Here is an 18153-nt window from a genome sequence, read left to right as displayed (position 1 = left end):
TCGCAGCGCTGCCGTCGTGATTGGTATGTGCGCTTTCAATGCATTTGATTGTTTTGTAGCACACAGCCTTAGGCCCTGCTGCTCCCAAGATTACAGATAGGAGAGTTTCTTGGCAAAAACTACTTCAGCATCGGCTGACTTGAGGACGCACTCTAAAAAAATCTAAGCGATAAGTTCCATAACGAGCCCATTATCAGAACACATGGTATAGACTAGGAATGGCTAAGAGTACTAAGAGTACTGCTGCAACACGATACATAGGAATGGCTAAGAGTACTAAGAGTACTGCTGCAACACGATACATAGGAATGGCTAAGAGTACTAAGAGTACTAAGAGTACTGCTGCAACACGATACATAGGAATGATTTGAAAACGCACGACACTTGTCTTGATTAAAGTGAAACTTTATTCTTTCCAACATGTAATGGTGTTTTATGCGACCAGGGCAGAAGCTGTAGAAGACTCGCTGAAAAGGAAGAGAGAAAGAATCAGTACATTTTCACAACAACCTGTCACCCCCACAACTAGCGCAACACTTAACAGATACCGGTCCTAGAAAACATATGCAAACCAGTGTACGGGCGCAGTCAGGTCATCAAAAGCTTTGCATCGACTACAGCAATTTGGTCTAGGTGACATTATGTAGTGCTCACACGAAAAGGTCAACATTCATAACGTTGAAAAGGAAGATTTAAACCCCTACTAATAAAATTCATGTTTTACAACTTCACAGGACAGACAGGAAACACGCATACATCCTTAGCTTTGTGACAGTAGAATAATCTATCAGGCAGTATTAGGGCATGAGCTCATTAAGCCTTCTCTGGCATAAACAGGAATTACTCATTCTTGAGAATTTAGTAATGGAACTAAAGAGATGTCACATTGAGGCAAAAGTCACATTACATGCAAAGGGTATTATTTCACCAACAGCACTAAGCAGAGCAGCCTCTTTCTGGCAACAAGCCATTTTGTGTGTGTCCAGCCACAAGGTCTTAACGGAGCAATCCAAGCAATATCCGACATGCGTTTCTTAAATAAACTAGTTCTGTGGTATTGGGCTAATACCGTGGATAATACTATACACAATACATAAAGCTTGGGCCCCTACAGACGCACCTGAATGCCCTCCTACTGTCTTTGTATGTTCTCCCCACCAATTAGATTGTGAGCTCTTCAGAGCAGGGACTCCTCTTCTACAATGTTACATTTATGTCTGAAAACAGTGACTGCTGCTGATTGGCTGGTCATGTGACCCCTCAAAGTAAATGTAATCTGTGTCGGCCAGAGCCCGTGCGCGCTCACGCCGCATGAGCGTGGCCGCCGCCTTAGCCCAAGTCCCCAGCAGTGCATTATATTTAACACTTTTTGTGATCATTTATTGCTAATGTTCCCAGCAGTTTGAGTGGAAACCTGTAACAATGTTACCGTAGTAATATAAGCCCCCGACCATAGTAAGCGCGATGGTGCGAGCGCCGCACACAAAATCCCGTACGGCAATGCGCACAGCCACAGAGCGTCTCTTGATTTTGTCTCCCGACGGCCAGATCACGTGCACAGTTCAGCCAATGAGGATGAACCACCCACGTGACTTCACAGACACGCCACCAAACTTTGAATTGAAGTGGTCACATCTCCTCCTCCAGACCCAAATCTCCCGTGCAGCACGCGTGCGTGATGTCACACGCACACACCTACTATGGACAAGCCCTAAGAAAACACTGTAGCTGCCGAGTTACACTGACTGAAGCATTGAATGAAACTGAAAGGCAGCCATTTAGTGAACCATGGAAAACAGGATTTTGCTGATCGACCACACGAGAACCCATCGATCAGCAGCTTAGGTAATTAGCTTTCATGAAAGGTAATAAAAGGCTGCATATATGAAAACAAAAACAAAGATGTATTATTTTTTATAAGATGCTTGCATTGCCTTTTTAGTACCAAGTGACAGATAGGAAGGGCCTGTAATTGATTAAAGTGTTTCAGTTCAGGGGTGCCCAACAGAGCCTGAATACAGTACTTACTACTTCCAGTTGGGCGGCAGCACTCTCCTGGTCTTGTAGTAACGAGCCAGCCTGTGGATTCTGCTTTCAATAAGAATCAGGCGGAATTTTGCATCCTTATCCTAAAAAGAGAAAAGCCACTGAATATTCGCTTTGCATTTGGAAAGCAAGACCCAATAAATAATCCCATTAACAAATGGAAACAATACAGTGATCACCATCCATGCTGCTGCTTAATCGACTTAGTCTCAGCTCGAATGGCTCAAGTCCCAATCCCAGTTCAAATCAAAGCAGACGTACATCACTAAATAAACTCACTAAAGTATCCAATTCACCACAGAAAGACAATGGCAACTGGTTGGTTGACAGTACTACAGTCAGGAACTGTTAGGGTCAAACACTGCTATACTTCCATCAAATTGCTCCAGGCAAAATACATTTACCTTGACTGGTATACAGACACGGATGGGATGCACATTTTTTTATTTAAATCGCACACCGTGGGTTTCAAGAATAACCTCTGTTTAATGAAGAGCCTAAAAGATACACTGTCCGCATGTCTCGCCCAGAGCAAGGAATACCTTTCTGTTCCTCTCAAGATGTTTGCGGACAGCAACAGCTTTCTTGATCAAGTGATACAGATCCTCAGGCAAGTCTGGAGCGAGTCCTTTGGACTTCAGGATCCTCAGGATCTTATTGCCAGTCACAAAGCGAACTTGGGCAACACCATGGGAGTCCCTGAGGATGACACCTAATGGAAAACAAAGATGATCAAGCACACCATGTATCAGGCACGGAGCTCAAATCAAAGCTCAAGCATCCATTTTGAGCATGAAATAATGGGTCATATGCAACAAAAACCTAACCCTTTGAGTGCTGAAGGCGTGGCGGTACCAGAGTGCCACAACCCATGCACAGTGCGGTTATACGACTGCTTTCAAGAAAGCTCATGTGAATGCGGCGGCCATTTTCCTGAAAACATCAGAGCCCTCCATTTCTGTACGGGGCAGGTCCCGTTCTGCTCTCCATGGGAACGCAGGACGCCACACACGCAGGAACGACTCGTCGGACATGACCAAGTCACTATGTCATGGGCCCCATGAATGCTAGACTCCATGAGAATGACATAAGACACGCAAAGGGTTAAGGAAGCAACAACCCCTTCCGTCTATAGGACTAACTCCATGTTGGTATCATGCCCCCTGAGCAGGCATGTCCTTTCCCCTCTAAAACAATGTGTTAAAAACCCTGACTTTCTAGCTAGAGGTTACCACGGTAACCATAAACTTCAGATCTCTGGGAAGAGTTCCATGTTACCCTTGCAGCCAAATAATATTACAAATGTGCATATCTCCTGAATGAAGAATCAGATTTCAGAAATAAAAATAACAGCCCCACTGGCTGCAAAAGGATTTCATTTTCGGGCATCTGAGACAATTACAATCCAATGTCGCAATTTGTGATTTTACGATGTCCTGACAGACGCTGTTCAATTTAACCGCTTTACAGAAAAAGCAGAGTTTGAAATGTGATGCATGCAAACCTAGTATTTTAAATCTGCGTCCTATCAATGCACCACAAGATAGCCCAACTGTGAAAAAGTGTATTAAAATGGCTGTTTAATTAAGAAAAAAAAAATCGAAAGCATGTCTCCTGCGCCTTCCTCCGCAAAGTGCGGATTACGGAAAGAATTGTTCTGCCCGAGCATAAAAACGGCTTTACTGCCGGAGAATCTTTTTATGGGGACAATTGATACAGGAGCAGAAGAGTTGGCAAAAGTATGTTTTGCAAGACGTCCATGCTTGGCTGTTTGACATAAGGAGAGCACGTTAAAGCAAAACATGCAAAATCTTATATTTGTTTTTAAACAAATCAGTTCTCTAGTATTAGATAGTGACTTGATGCCATTTTAATCAGTTTTAATATACTGAGCATCCTTTGATTTCTGTATGAGGCTTTAACACACCTCCTTAGCAGTGCAAGACTTTTGCAACAGTTTGCTGTTTGTGATCATTTGTTTCCAATAGTCCCAGGAGTTTCAGCAGTAACTGTAAATCAATGTTACCGTAGTGATATCAGGATACATTGTAGCTGCTGAGTTACACTGACTGAAGAATGGATTGAATCTGAAAGCGGCCATTTTAGTTAGGCACACAATCAGGATTATTCACAGGTTTATAACAGGAGCATCAAACTACTGCTATTTTAGGTAAGCCTGTGGAATTATACCTCGTCACATGCTTTACATACATACATAAAAAGGGGGGGGGGGTGTAGTATTGCCGCTTTAAAGGAGCAATATAAGCACTTGTGTTTATTTTTTATATCGGGTCTGGAGCAGAACCCGTTCATTTCAACTCCAGGGCCCCCCTGCTTCCGGAGATACTTGCCTTTGCAGGGGGTGCTGGTAGCCGCTCTGCCGGAGCATTCTCGGCTTTAGAGTTATAAACTCCCGCATCATGCTGGCCAATAGGAAGCCAAACCTGATGACATCACTGCTTCCTATTGGCCCGCAGGACGGTGGAGTGAAGGGAGGATTTTAAGTCTAATTAAGAGAGACCATATTGTCTGTATTTGCACTAACTGCATTGCTAGCACCTAAATAGTTAAATGTAGGAATAGCAGAGAAATGTAACAATGTCTTAATACAAAGAGGCCATAGAAAAATAATGAGAATGTCGGGGAGTACATGATGGGTTTTAACAAGACAGAGGACAAACATACTTATAAGAGCACAGCTGGAGACGGTTGAAATTGGGGCAAGTCTATATTTGGGCAGGTCCAGATGTCCGTTGACGAGGTATAAACGTTTTAACTGAATGTATTGAAAGTAGAGCTGCTGACAACTACGAAGTTGTGACAAAACAGAGTAGGGGGAGCGAGGGATGAGTAAATGCACAGATAAAACAGATATGGACAAGCAATATACCACAATTAGTATAACACAATTGAAACCCAGTGAAGGGGGGTTGGGATGGTGAAGAGACAATCAATAGATGTATACTATATAGTAAATGCTTACACGGCCGTGTGTAAACACAATCCCAAGATGGTGTCTTTGTGGTAGAAGGTGCCCCTTCTGCAACTAAGTGCAGGGGGGGTCGTGATAATTCACAATATCAATAAATACTCACACGGCCCAGTGTGAGTAAAGGCGCAGGGCAGATGTCTTTAAGGTATACACCTATGTTCCCCGTCAGAGGTGATTCCCAGGGGTGCTGCGCACCCTCCTGCTGGCAGGCAGGGAGTTCAATGCGGGTCTCTCTCCTAGTTCTCCTGTTCTGGGCTCCTTCCCCTCCCCGTTTCAGTGAGGGGCGTAGGTGAGGCAAAATAATATAATGGGATCAATAGTGCTCTTAAAAACATCAAAGTTTATTTCACATAAAATAGGATCCACAAAAATGCACTCACATAGTCTAACAATGCTCTGGTGTGCTCCCGTGGCTGTGGTTAGCAGTGGTCCCGGCCGCTCTCTGCTCCGCGTCCGGAGTCGGAATAGGTGGCTGTTCCTGGCGCGGCTGTGACTGCAGACTGGCTCCCTCAGCTACGGAAGCCCCAGTGTTCCAAGAATGTTCAACGAATTAGAGCAACGCGTTTCGCCGATTGGACGGCTTCCTCAGGCTCAGGACGCGGAGCAGAGAGCGGCCGGGACCACTGCTAACCACAGCCACGGGAGCACACCAAAGCATTGTTAGACTATGTGAGTGCATTTTTGTGGATCCTATTTTATGTGAAATAAACTTTGATGTTTTTAAGAGCACTATTGATCCCATTATATTATTTTGCCTCACCTACGCCCCTCACTGAAACGGGGAGGGGAAGGAGCCCAGAACAGGAGAACTAGGAGAGAGACCCGCATTGAACTCCCTGCCTGCCAGCAGGAGGGTGCGCAGCACCCCTGGGAATCACCTCTGACGGGGAACATAGGTGTATACCTTAAAGACATCTGCCCTGCGCCTTTACTCACACTGGGCCGTGTGAGTATTTATTGATATTGTGAATTATCACGACCCCCCCTGCACTTAGTTGCAGAAGGGGCACCTTCTACCACAAAGACACCATCTTGGGATTGTGTTTACACACGGCCGTGTAAGCATTTACTATATAGTATACATCTATTGATTGTCTCTTCACCATCCCAACTCCCCTTCACTGGGTTTCAATTGTGTTATACTAATTGTGGTATATTGCTTGTCCATATCTGTTTTATCTGTGCATTTACTCATCCCTCGCTCCCCCTACTCTGTTTTGTCTCAATGTTTACCTAAGGGCTTTGGATCATCCCTTTATCAGGGGTAGAAGCAGAAGGGATCGCAAGAATAACTCGACACCAATAGGAAAAACAACCACAATAATTGGTTTCATCGCTTTTCTGAAATTGTGTCACTAAAGGTAAGCGCCTGGTTCCTCCACACTGTCCAACTACGAAGTTGTAACAAAAATTGCGGCTCTCCGCTCATAACGGAGAATGGCTGTAAAGACGTATATGATGCAGTTTGCTTTCTATGGTCCCTGAATAAATAATTGGAACAAAAACCGATCCGTGGAATTATTGATGTAAACTCCATTTCCAGGGATCTTTGAAAGGCGGTAATTGTGTAATCCCTGCAAGCCAAGCAGAGGGACCCTGGAGCAGAAACTAATGGGGTTCAGCTCTGGAGACGCCACTCCCTGGCTTCAATCCGGTGTAAAAAAAGTGCTTGTTTGCGGCCTTAAAATCATTAAGCTGAGTCCCCTCTGGTGCTGACCGCGCTAATGCTTGAGTGGCGACGTCACCAACTGTCCAAGCATGAGCGTTTGGCTGTCCGACAACTTTTTCGGTAAGCGCGAGCGGGCCTGGTCTAATAGTGACTGCTGCTGATTGGCTGAGGTCATGTGACCCTTCAGCGTGCCTCACGCAATTTTATCTGGTCTCGGCAAGCGCCCGCGAGCATACGTGCCCGCCGCCAGACAGATTAAAATTGATTGCGCTGACAGTGCTAAGCGGCAGAGTGGACGCAGCCCAAGTCTCATTGTGATTTAAGAGCTTTCAGTAAATACATCGCTGATTAAGACCACTATTAAACAGCCCTAATTAGAATAAGACAAACATGCAACTAACAAACCACTGGTCTTCGCGACTCACCAATTTGGGACGGGGTCAGACCCTTCTTGGCCAACTTGAAGATCTGCTCCTTCACATCATCAGAAGTTAATTTCAACCACTGAAAAAGTAAATGGGCAAACCATTATCAAACCGTAAACTACCGAGCTTTCAAATTACAACAGATTTGATATCCAGAATATAATGATGACATTAGAATATAACACCACGGTCCACTTGTAATATATCTGCACTTATGCCACTGTGAGAGTATCCACTCTGAATTATTGCAACTGGACTACATCTAATGAATTCATTAGTTAAGGAGAGAAGACCGCGAGTTTAGCAAACACGTTGGAAATAGTACCACAAAGGTGGTGACCCAACAGAACAGACATGCCAGGCTAGGAAGTCACTGAAAATAAAGCAGTTTAGTGAAGGTTGTAAGTAATGCATTGTATTTAGGTCCAAATGTCTGTCTTCTCATTCCATTCATCTGCATGATTTTAAACATAACCAATGTAAAGAGCGGTTGGTCAGGCAATAAAAAGTTTTTAACCAATTACAGTATAATTCTAGCAACACCATACAGTTTCTTGTTATAATATAGTCATTAACATGCTAAATATGCGTTATAAAACAAACAATATCTTTAAAGAACGTACAAGCCCACAGATGGGACAAGGAAGCATAAATATACACAAAGGCAGTTAAGAATGCCTTGTGATATACAAGTTGTATATGTCCAGTGCGATATACTCGCTTGTGAACCCATTCAATAATACATACCTATCCACATATGACAATATGTTAAGGTTATCCAGTACATTCATGTTAATTCATCATTTTGGAATGGTTAAATTATGGTAATTGGCATAAGAGCAAAGTCTGGCCTGCTGTGTAACCCTTCTATGGGAGACTCGGCTGTCACTTCATAAATACATGTTGCGTTATTACTCTAAGAGCATGTTAGTAAATAGAGACAAACCATGACTTGATAGAAAACAAGGGTATGAATTCCCATGCATGTAAATCAGGTACTGTTAATAAAAATAACAGTATTATAGCGTGGACCTTGTCAGTGAAAATCTTACATATGCTATAGCGTTATAATCACCCTGAGCACTAAAAGCGAGTTTGTGGATGGGCCACACGAGTAAGTTTTATAAAAGTAAACATTAATAACTTAGACAGAAAAGCACTTACAGTTGGCACACTGCGTCTGTAGGGCAGAGCAGACTGGGATAGACCCTTTCTGTAAACAGGGAAAAATAGTTAGAATTAGTTACAAATGATAACGCACCCAATTAATACTGATAAGGTCACGGACAGCTGACTGCAACATTGAGTGCTGCTGTGTGTCAATGTCTCAAATCCCAAACTGAACACTTTGCAATGCATTGGTACATAAGTGCTCGACACAGGCCCCAAACTCAAGTCTGCCGTTCAAGAGTTCATACTGCGCATGTCTACTTAAGATATATTTACAGCTTCCATTCCTTGTTACTTAACCAGCACAATATATCTGCATACATCTCCCAAGAAGTACCAGCCAAGTGTGAAATTGCTGCGTTACCGCTAGCGCTGAGCGGGCGGTGCTTGCGACTGTTACTTACATATATAGATATATGCAAGTCCCCGCACACACTCGTGCGCACGCTCACCCCGCGCTCGGGTATAAAAAAAAAAACACCCTTAACTTTCCAGCGCGCTCAACTACCCGCAATGCCCACCCCAACGTAAATGCGGGACACACGGCGCTCATGCTTGGAGCGCTCTCCAAGCATGGGCATGCTCAGCGCTAGCGGGGACGCAGCCTAAGAGAGGGGTAAAATAGGGAGCAGAAAATGTGTGGCTGCCTCACCCATAACCCTTATGATTGTCATTAATGTTAGCAACTAGGTGTGAACTAGAAATCATTGACACTCACAGATACACCTTTATATATTGCATTTTCCCCCTCAATGGGAGATAATAATAAAGCAGAAGGTATGTAGTACACCACATAGGATTTGAAAGGCAAAGTCCTTGCCCTGGCCTTTCAAACTAATGTTGGTGCCTGAAGCACATGGAGACAGCATGACTTGCCTAAGCTCACAAGGAGCTGAACACTGCAATTTGAACCCATCTCAGCTCTATTACTTCAAAGTAGGTGTCTTTGAGTCAATGAGAACTCCACATTTAATCACTGGAGAGTGATTTCCCATTTATAATAAGACAAAGGCAGGGTACAAGCTGATACCTTTAATGGCTAACCTGTTAAGCGTGCAAGCTTTCGCCAAGACCTGGCCCAATATAATATATATATATATCATTGTACATGTTCCCTTATTAGCCAAATAATACTAACTCCACAAAAAGATTAAAAAAAGTTTAGACTGGCGCAGGGGGTCGCCAACTTCAGTCCTCAAGGACCACCAACAGGCGAGGTATTAGGGATACCGCTGCTTCAGCACAGGTTGTGCAGTCTTCGACAGCCACTGATTGAGCTAGCTATGCTGAAGCAGGGATACCCTGAAAACCTGCCCTGTTGGTGGGCCTGGATGACTGGGAGTTGCTCACCCCTGCAATGAAAGATCCCATACTCGGGCACTAGGGTGTCCCACCCTGCATAGCATTTCCCCTGCCATCCTGCAGCCGCGCAGGGCGGGCGATCTCCCCGGTGGTTAGATAACAAGCCCCGGGGTATACAGATCCAAACGAGGCAGCAGCACGGCCTGCAGCACGGCCTGCAGCACGGCCGAGGCGGGGGTCACATGGCGGCCTGGCTTCTCCACCGGTTGCCTACGCGCGAAGCCTCTTCTCTGTCCCTACTACCATCCCCTCCTCCTCCAAATGACTAAGAGAGCCGGCCTAGGCCGCCTTCCTCCCCTTCTCGCCGCCCGTTCCCCCGCTTACCCGGGAGCGTGCATGCGACCCATGATGGCGGCAGCGAGGAAAAGAGAGAGACCGGAAGTCCGCGGCGCAGTGATCACCGCTCGCAACGGAAGTGAGCGCACGAGCTGGCGGGTTTACGTCACAGGGAGGGCGGGGTGAGGCGTTTGAGTGTCCGCCCAGTGCCCACACTACCAATGGCGCCGCTGCCGACGTGAAAGCAAGTGGCTACGGGGGCGTTGCAAGCCTCGCTCTGGCAGCAGGTTGCGTGTCACACACAGGCCTCTTCCTGGCATTAAAAAGGGCAGGGCCCGTCTTCCATTAACTAGCAACTATTTATTAGGTTTGTATTGGGCTGTGCAGCGCAATGTGGGGGAGGGACAATAATATTGTATAACAAAAAGAAGACATACAAATACAAGTTAAGACAAAATGAGGCAATAAGGAGGAGGCCCCTGTCCCAAGCAGCTTGCAATCTAAAAAAAGCGCCAGGCGTGTCAATGCTCACTGATTTTGGCTGATACATGAACAGTCTCACAGAACTCAATGATAAAAATCTGCATTTTTCCTGTTAACATTTCGTTTTTTCCCCCCAAAATACCAAATCTCACAGATTTTGGCCCTACCTTGGAGTTAGACATCTTTGAATGATAGTGGGATTATTTAACCCCTGCACTACAAGAGGGTTCCTTATTAAAAAAAAAAAAAAAAAAAGACGCCAAATTTCATTGGCGCATATGGGAGTGACGAACACCGACCGTGTATCACTTGCGCATGCGCGGTCAGCTTTCATTCGTACATGAACGCCACTCGTGCATGCGTGGCATGAAATCCCAGACGTTTAAAAGATATTTAATCATTTCTCCCAGGCCGGCGATCTGAAGTAAAAAAGACAGACATGTCCGGGAACATACGGACGTATGGTAACCCGTTGTGAAAATGCGTTGCTGGCCCCTCAGCACGGGGGTCAAAAAAGCATAAGAAGGATAAGTATTTTCCATGATTTCTGAAACTTTTTAGTTTTCAGGGCGCACCAAATGTTTTGAAGGGTCTTTATGAGCGCTACCTTACACCTATTTTATTATAGAACTATTTGGAGAACCTAAACCTGCGGCCAGGGTGACGCTGAGCGGGCGCTCGCCGTGATGAAACACATTGCTACAATGTGTGTGGCCAGCGTGAGTGCGTGCCCGTGAGCGCATGGTGCTCATCTGCTTGCAGAGACAAGTAAATTTGTTTCTGCGCTCGCTGGCGCGTCACGTGAGCGGTTTGCCCAATGAAGGTGAACCAGCTCCGTGATGTCATGGCCGCGCCCCGAGCCCCCCAAGCGCGCAACTGACTGGCCACAAATCTTCCAAGAAAAATGAGTGCTGTGCTTGAGCGCCATTCGCGCTCAGCGTCACATTGTCCGCACCCTTATACAGTTAGGGCCCCGCTTCTCGGCGGTCCGTGAATACCGTGGTTTAATTACCCCCCCCCCCCCCTATAGCGCTGGGTTGCATCATGTAGGTGTAGCCCAAGCTCTCTGCACGCTCAGGCTCACGCCCCTCCCCCTTTCCTCGGTTCCAACCCAATCTCTTCTTGGCTTGCCTCTGTTTGCTTCCGGAATGCTGCATTCTGGGACGCAGTAGGAGGGAGGCGGAACGGGAGGTACCAAGTGAACATAGCATTTGTGTGCTCTGCACTAAAAAAAAGGCTATGTTCCGCTTTTCGGCGGAGGCCTGGAACCGAACCCACCATATTTCAACTTCAATTGGCTTGACCCTAAAAACCACAAAATCCACACACAAATCAAGTCGCTTAACCTATCACAACTCATTTCCCAACCCACACGGACAAACCTGAAATCGCACAACCATTCCTTGCTTGACTGGATTCTCTCCTCAAATCCCAGCAGAATCCAATCCTCTGGCATCCTTCCTGACATTTTCAGTGACCATGCAATAGTGTACTGTGTAAGGAAAATTAAACCGCCCCAATCAAGCCCTAAAGTTCTCCTCACTAGAACATTTAGAAACTTTAACCCACAACAGTTTCTGGCTGACCTTAAGAAACTGCCCTTGGCACAGAATCGATTTAATTCCTGACCCTGATTCTGCGCTCGACTATTTCCAATCCGAGTTCTTAAAACTCTGTGACACCCATGCTCCACTGCGCAGAATAAGGGTATGGGGTGCCCACCTTCCATGGGTTACAACTGACCTTATTGCACTCTATCAGTCCAGGGATGCCTTGTGGGAAAGCCACAAAATAACTGGCACTACCAAGGATCTCAATCACTACAGATGCCTGCGGAACATGTGCACAAGGCAAACAAGGCATGCAAAAGCACAATATTACTCTGACAATCTCCTCCAGAACACATCAAACCCAGCTAACGTCTGGAAGGTTAACAACATATTCCATCCTTCTAACCGTCAACACCCAAGTAATATCACTAAGGGCGATATTACTCTGACAAACCCTACCGACATTGCAAATGCATTCAATGATTACTTTGTGGGGTGTGCTACTAACTTATTAGCGAAACGCAACCCAAACCACAAACCTGAATCTTATCCTGGGAGTACCCCTATAGCCTCACCCCCTCCCAACACTGCCCACAATTTTCAATTTGGCCCAGTATCCGAAGAGGAGATTACACAAGCGCGTCTCAAATTAAAACTAAGCAGCCAATGTGGACCTGACTTACTACAATCTAGGTTCCTAAGACTTGGTGCGCCAGCAATTGCCAAACCAATTGCTTCCATAGTCAACTCTATCCTGTCTGCAGGCCATATCCCTAAGATCTGGAAAGCTGCCAGAGTTGTCCCAATCTTCAAAAGTGGGGACAAAAACACTGTCTCAAACTACAGGCCAATCTCCCTTCTCCCAATCCTATCCAAAGTCATGGAAAAATGTGTCCACTCCCAATTAAGCAATTACTATAACAAGACAAATTTCCCTAGCCAATTCCAATCTGGCTTTCGCCCCAAACACTCTACCGTAACTACCCTTCTAAAAGTTTGCACTGAAATCCAGTGTGGAATGGAACGGGTCAACTCACTGGTGCAGTATTCCTAGATTTTGCAAAGGCTTTTGATACTGTTGATCATGCTATCCTGCTTAACAAACTCCAGAGCTCTGGAATAGGGAAGCATGCTTTAAACTGGTTTCAGTCATACCCATCAGGTAGATCCCAACATGTGTCCATCTCTGGCTCTAACTCTAACCCCCTGGATATCACCTGTGGCGTCCCGCAAGGCTCTGTTCTGGGGCCCCTGCTCTTCTCAGTGTTCATCAATGATCTTCCCAAAGCTTGTCAGGAAGCCTCAATACACATGTATGCAGATGACACAATCCTATATGCACACAGCCATAGCCTATCTGACCTTAAACACATACTTCAGTCTGACTTTTTCAGACTTGAAAACTGGATTTTCCAAAACAAACTGTTTTTAAACACTGACAAGACTGTAACAATGGTGTTTGGGACCAAGACTACATTTTTAAAGCGTCCAGCGACTGAGCTCCAGATTAGAACCAACACTAACACCACCCTAACTCCTGTTACTAGTTTTAAATACCTGGGCATATGGTTTGACTCCCACTTAACATTCGGGATGCACATTGATACCCTGACAACCAAGACCTATGCCAAACTAGGGGTACTTTACAGGAACAAATCCTCCCTAAGTCTCCTGGTCAGAAAACGTATCGCACAGCAGATGCTAATGCCAATTATTGACTATGGAGACATAGTATATGGCTCAGCACGTCAAACCCACCCTAGCAAACTTGACACCCTCTACAATTCAATTTGTCGTTTTGTTCTCCAATGCAACTATAACACACATCACTGCGAAATGCTCAAAGAACTAGATTGGTCAGCACTCGAGTCTAGGCGCAAAGTTCACCTTTCCTGTCTTGCCTTCAAATTCTTTATGGGCAAGCTACCCACCTATCTGAACAAGCTCCTCACCCCTACCACATGCAGCACCTATCACCTGAGATCAGACTCCAAAAGACTGTTCATGGTCCCAAGCCTCAACAAAGTATCCGGCCGCTACTCCTTCTCTTACCATGCACCCCAAAACTGGAACAACCTACCAGAGACTCTCACATCCATCACCAGTTTAAGTTCTTTCAAATCTAAGGCTGTCTCACATTTTAATCTGGTCTGTAACTGTTTCATACGCCCATAATATATATTATCTTTAACTCTGCATGCAATGTCTTGTATATAATGTATACCCTGCTCATTATGTAACTGTATTTGTAACCATGTATTATTTGTCTTAACTCTGTGCCCAGGACATACTTGAAAACGAGAGGTAACTCTCAATGTATTACTTCCTGGTAAAATATTTTATAAATAAATAAATAATATTCGTAGGGTCCGTCTGTACCAGCAAAGAGGGAGTGATTCACTAAGCATCAGTGTGCGGTTTTACACTGCCATCCCGCGTTAACGGCCATTCAAGTCAATTACAGTTAGCGTGGGAATGCAGTGCCAAACGCCACATCAAGTTGCTTCCCAATAACTTTATTATTTTTGTGCAATTATGTTTTTCAAGACAAACCGCTAAATGTAGAGCACCATAATAATCGGATAATAAAGTCTTGAAAATCAAAACAAATTTTTGAAGGGTGCATACAAACTTTGCTGCATGGAACCTTATCAGTGAACCGATTATTAGCATTAAGGAGAAAAATGTGCTGCTTAACCAGTAGACCTGCTCTTATTTAAGGCATGGTGCAATATTGTACTACATCCGTAATGCTTTTCTGCAAACAAAATAGGTACAGGTGAGGTGAATCTAGGATTGAGATGTTTTCACTCTTGTGTCCCATGGAAGACCCTTAACACACTGTACAGTTGACTGCACACAAATAACATTTATATTGATTTGTATACCCTTACATACACACATTCATGGAACACTTAACAAAAATAAAAAACTAGGTGTCTTAATTATATATCTTGAGGGGCCCCATACGAGTCCCTCAAGCAGTGATGACTGGTGTGCAATACTTTGTTATAAAACCAAAATTAAAAATTATATATATCTCAAAGTAGTATAGCTTCTGTCCCTAACCGATCTAATTTGCTGATGGTTTCAAGCTTTAACACATAGGAGCTGGAGACAGGAGTTCTCCCTTGCTTCATGAAACTGGTAGAAATACATGCAGTTGGTCTTCATTTAGCCAAAAATATAGATTGTCAACTCATCAAGGTAGACCCGGACAGTCAGAACCTAGACTTTGACCTTGTTATATCTTCCGTCTCACATGTAACAGTTATTTTGTCATTTAAGATATGTGCTAGCCTTTCAAATATAGGCTAACTCAAAAAAGCACATATCACAGGCTTTTCTATTATTTTTTTTGCTACATGAACAGCACTTTAACGCACACGTGTTTGTACGGTTTAATAACGCTTGCAATGTATCTTTCCAACTAACTGGCTGACATGCATCTCACTGTGTGGCCGGTCCTCCTGATCTTTCTCATCACTGCCTTTCTGCTGTTTCAGTGGCCTCATGATGTCCAGGCAACATAACAAGAGTGTGCACACTAATAGCCTTCATGAAAACTCACTGCATGCTGTATTTGTACACCCCTCTGGCGGCTTGCAAAAGTGTATCACCATTACGGCCACAATGGAAAGTAACATTTGGTCTTGGCTGACATCAGCGGAAAGGGTCATAGCTATGTAAGGAAAACTAGTTTGTAGACAACTGATGTAAAAGAATGAATGGATACCTGCTTAACCTAGAGTGATCATATGTCATAGACAAGCAGGTGCACTAGGGAAAGCAAAGCTACTAGGATGAAAGGGGAATCCGGACTGAGCGAAGAAGCACCGAACGGAAAAGTCCCTATAACATGCACACGGTTCTTGTATGGATATTAGTTATACATGTGAATAGTACCCTATCCGTGTCTGTCAGACAATTGCTAGGTTGGTATAACCCAGACCGCTGGTCCCTGTGGTAATGTGGATATGATAAATCTAAACATAATTGCAATATGTATACGTTAAAATAAAGGGGACCAAATGAAATGAGAACAATAAATATATTAAACAAGACAGCACAATATGGTTGTGTAATGGGTCCCTTGTACGGCAAACACACCAGCATGAATGGCTGTGGTGTAATATCCCAAATGCAACATTCATACAGCGATATACAATGCTATGGGAATGGGACCATTAAATTAAAAGTCCCTAAATACATATCCCTACACACAGTAGGTAGGTGGGGGAACGGAAAATCTGATGATTGAAACAATAGGCAAGGGAAAACGGGTACCGGGAAGGTACCCTATATACTTGTTCTCTACTGACCGTAATGTCCAAATTCTCATTGCAGAGATCAGATCAATACCTGCCAAAGAAAACCAGAAATGAGTGCCAGTATGGCAAATGTAAACCCCACACTGGTAATCACAATATGTACAGTAAACCATCAGTAAATGGCTGTCTGGTATCCGTATCAGAGATTCCTATGTTAAAAGTATCACCCACAATGCCTAGACATCTGGTCGTAGCCAAATGCTAGATATATACACAAATTGTGTCAACCACTACTGAATTGATGTAAAACCTCCCACATGGTATCGCAGTAACAAATAACAATGCTATAGTGCCTGGTAGCTACCAGACATTGTAAGCTAATCCTGGACTGGCATGGGATCAGCCATCCAATAATTGTATAGGTAGCCCTCGCTTTTCCGACACAATGCGTCCCGCAAACCCGCGTCTGATGCGGGACAGTCGGAAAGCGGGACCCATGTTAACCGGCAGCGGTTTCCGTCAAATGTGCGAAAACTGTGGCGGATAAAATTTTGTTACTGCATTATGCGCCGTCGGAAAATGCAGCCGATGGAAAGCGAAATGTCGGAAAACAAGGACTACCTGTATCTGTGAATAAACCGATATTCCCAACCCTCTCCCTCCCCTGGTTTGTAGGGGTATGTTATCGAGGGTGAGAACATGCGGGAGGCTTACACTGTGCCACTGATTCGATACACATTGGCAAATACATATGTTGCTAATAGAATATCAGTTTACTTTACATTTTAGGCTGTGTCCAGGGTGCCTTCTTGCTTGCTGAGGCGCGCGGAGGCTGAGGGAAAGCGGGTGCTTTCCCTGGCCTTGGTCCGCGCGCCGTCCGGGGGCGGGCCAGTGATGTCACGGAGCTGGTTCGCCCTCATTTGGTGAACCGCTCACGTGTCCGGCCCTGCGCTCCGGCAAGCGGGAAAATGTCAAATTTTCCTAAGACCTGCGCTTCCGCAAGCGCGCAGAAGCGTAGGCGAGCCCCTACTAAAGCTGCTCTCATTGCGGCTGTAGGGGCTCAGTGCCAAGCAGAAGCGCGCCTCAGCACGCCTCCGCCCGCAAGCACTAAACATGGACGCGGCCTAAGAAGATAAAGGTAAGTGTGCTTTGAGGATAGTACTTTTTAATAATCTTGGGATTGCTATAGCGTCACATCCATCCTATTAATAGTTATGAAGAAACGGTACATCTTATACAATATAACACAATAAAAACATTTAGCTCATGAAAGAGGTAAGACGTTTGAAACATTTGACACTTTTAGTCACAGGCAGGTAAAATGCTAGTACACAATATGCATTTTACTATGTGCCAGGTTGAAACAGTTTGTTTGTAAAGGTTCCCATAAGCCTAAATAATCGTGAAATCCCTCAATAAAACATGTCCTGGAAATAGGCTCTTTTGGACAAAACTAGTTAGGTAAGAGAAAAAAAAAAGAAACCCTTTTAAAGACCATTTATACAGCAGATCATTGTAAAACAAACAGTATACTGTATTATATAAGCAGTGTTCTGTGGTAAGGATATTACTGCAGATACAGGGTTATCACGATAAAATAACAAATATGAGAGCCAACAGAAGCTGTGGGACTCCCATTTCTGTGTCTTCAAACGGTATTTTTATTCACATCTTCTCTTGTCCCATACAAAGAGGTTGATATTGACTTTGTGAATTTACATGAGAAGTAATCTTACAGTGACAGATGCCAGGTATATGTGGATAACCTACAAGGAGGTTGGTAGTGTGGGCATAGTCACATTTTTGATCTCTAATAGAACCTTAAATTGAATCACTATTCATACCGCATCCTGCACTTCTAGTCACACACAATCCATACTATGACTTAATGGAGACAGTGACACACGTC

General features: G+C 44.5%; 1 protein-coding gene across 1 annotated transcript; it reads right to left on the bottom strand.

Annotated features, from left to right (window-relative positions):
• Positions 1 to 384: 384 nt before the first annotated feature.
• On the bottom strand, positions 385 to 10092 carry RPS13 (ribosomal protein S13). The gene is made up of 6 exons (XM_075567720.1): positions 9989 to 10092; positions 8297 to 8345; positions 7133 to 7211; positions 2589 to 2758; positions 2029 to 2129; positions 385 to 467 (listed from the first exon to the last, which is right to left on the bottom strand). The coding sequence occupies exons 1-6, from the start codon at positions 10009 to 10011 to the stop codon at positions 434 to 436; spliced, it is 456 nt and encodes a 151-aa protein (XP_075423835.1). The 5' UTR covers positions 10012 to 10092; the 3' UTR covers positions 385 to 433.
• Between the last annotated feature and the right edge of the window lie 8061 nt (positions 10093 to 18153).

This window comes from Ascaphus truei, chromosome 12 (assembly GCF_040206685.1).
Source record: "Ascaphus truei isolate aAscTru1 chromosome 12, aAscTru1.hap1, whole genome shotgun sequence".
In the NCBI taxonomy this organism is placed as follows: domain Eukaryota; kingdom Metazoa; phylum Chordata; class Amphibia; order Anura; family Ascaphidae; genus Ascaphus; species Ascaphus truei.
The sequence above is the reverse complement of the archived record's forward strand: the minus strand, read 5'-3'. Positions and strand labels throughout refer to the sequence as shown.

Coding starts and splice junctions, on each gene's coding strand:
- RPS13 (XM_075567720.1), bottom strand. CDS start 10,011: ATGGGTCGCATGCACGCTCCCGG. Junction 7,212..8,296: donor ACAGACGCAGTGTGCCAACT/GTAAGTGCTTTT, acceptor TTACTTTTTCAG/TGGTTGAAATTAACTTCTGA. Junction 2,130..2,588: donor ATCTTGAGAGGAACAGAAAG/GTATTCCTTGCT, acceptor TTCTCTTTTTAG/GATAAGGATGCAAAATTCCG.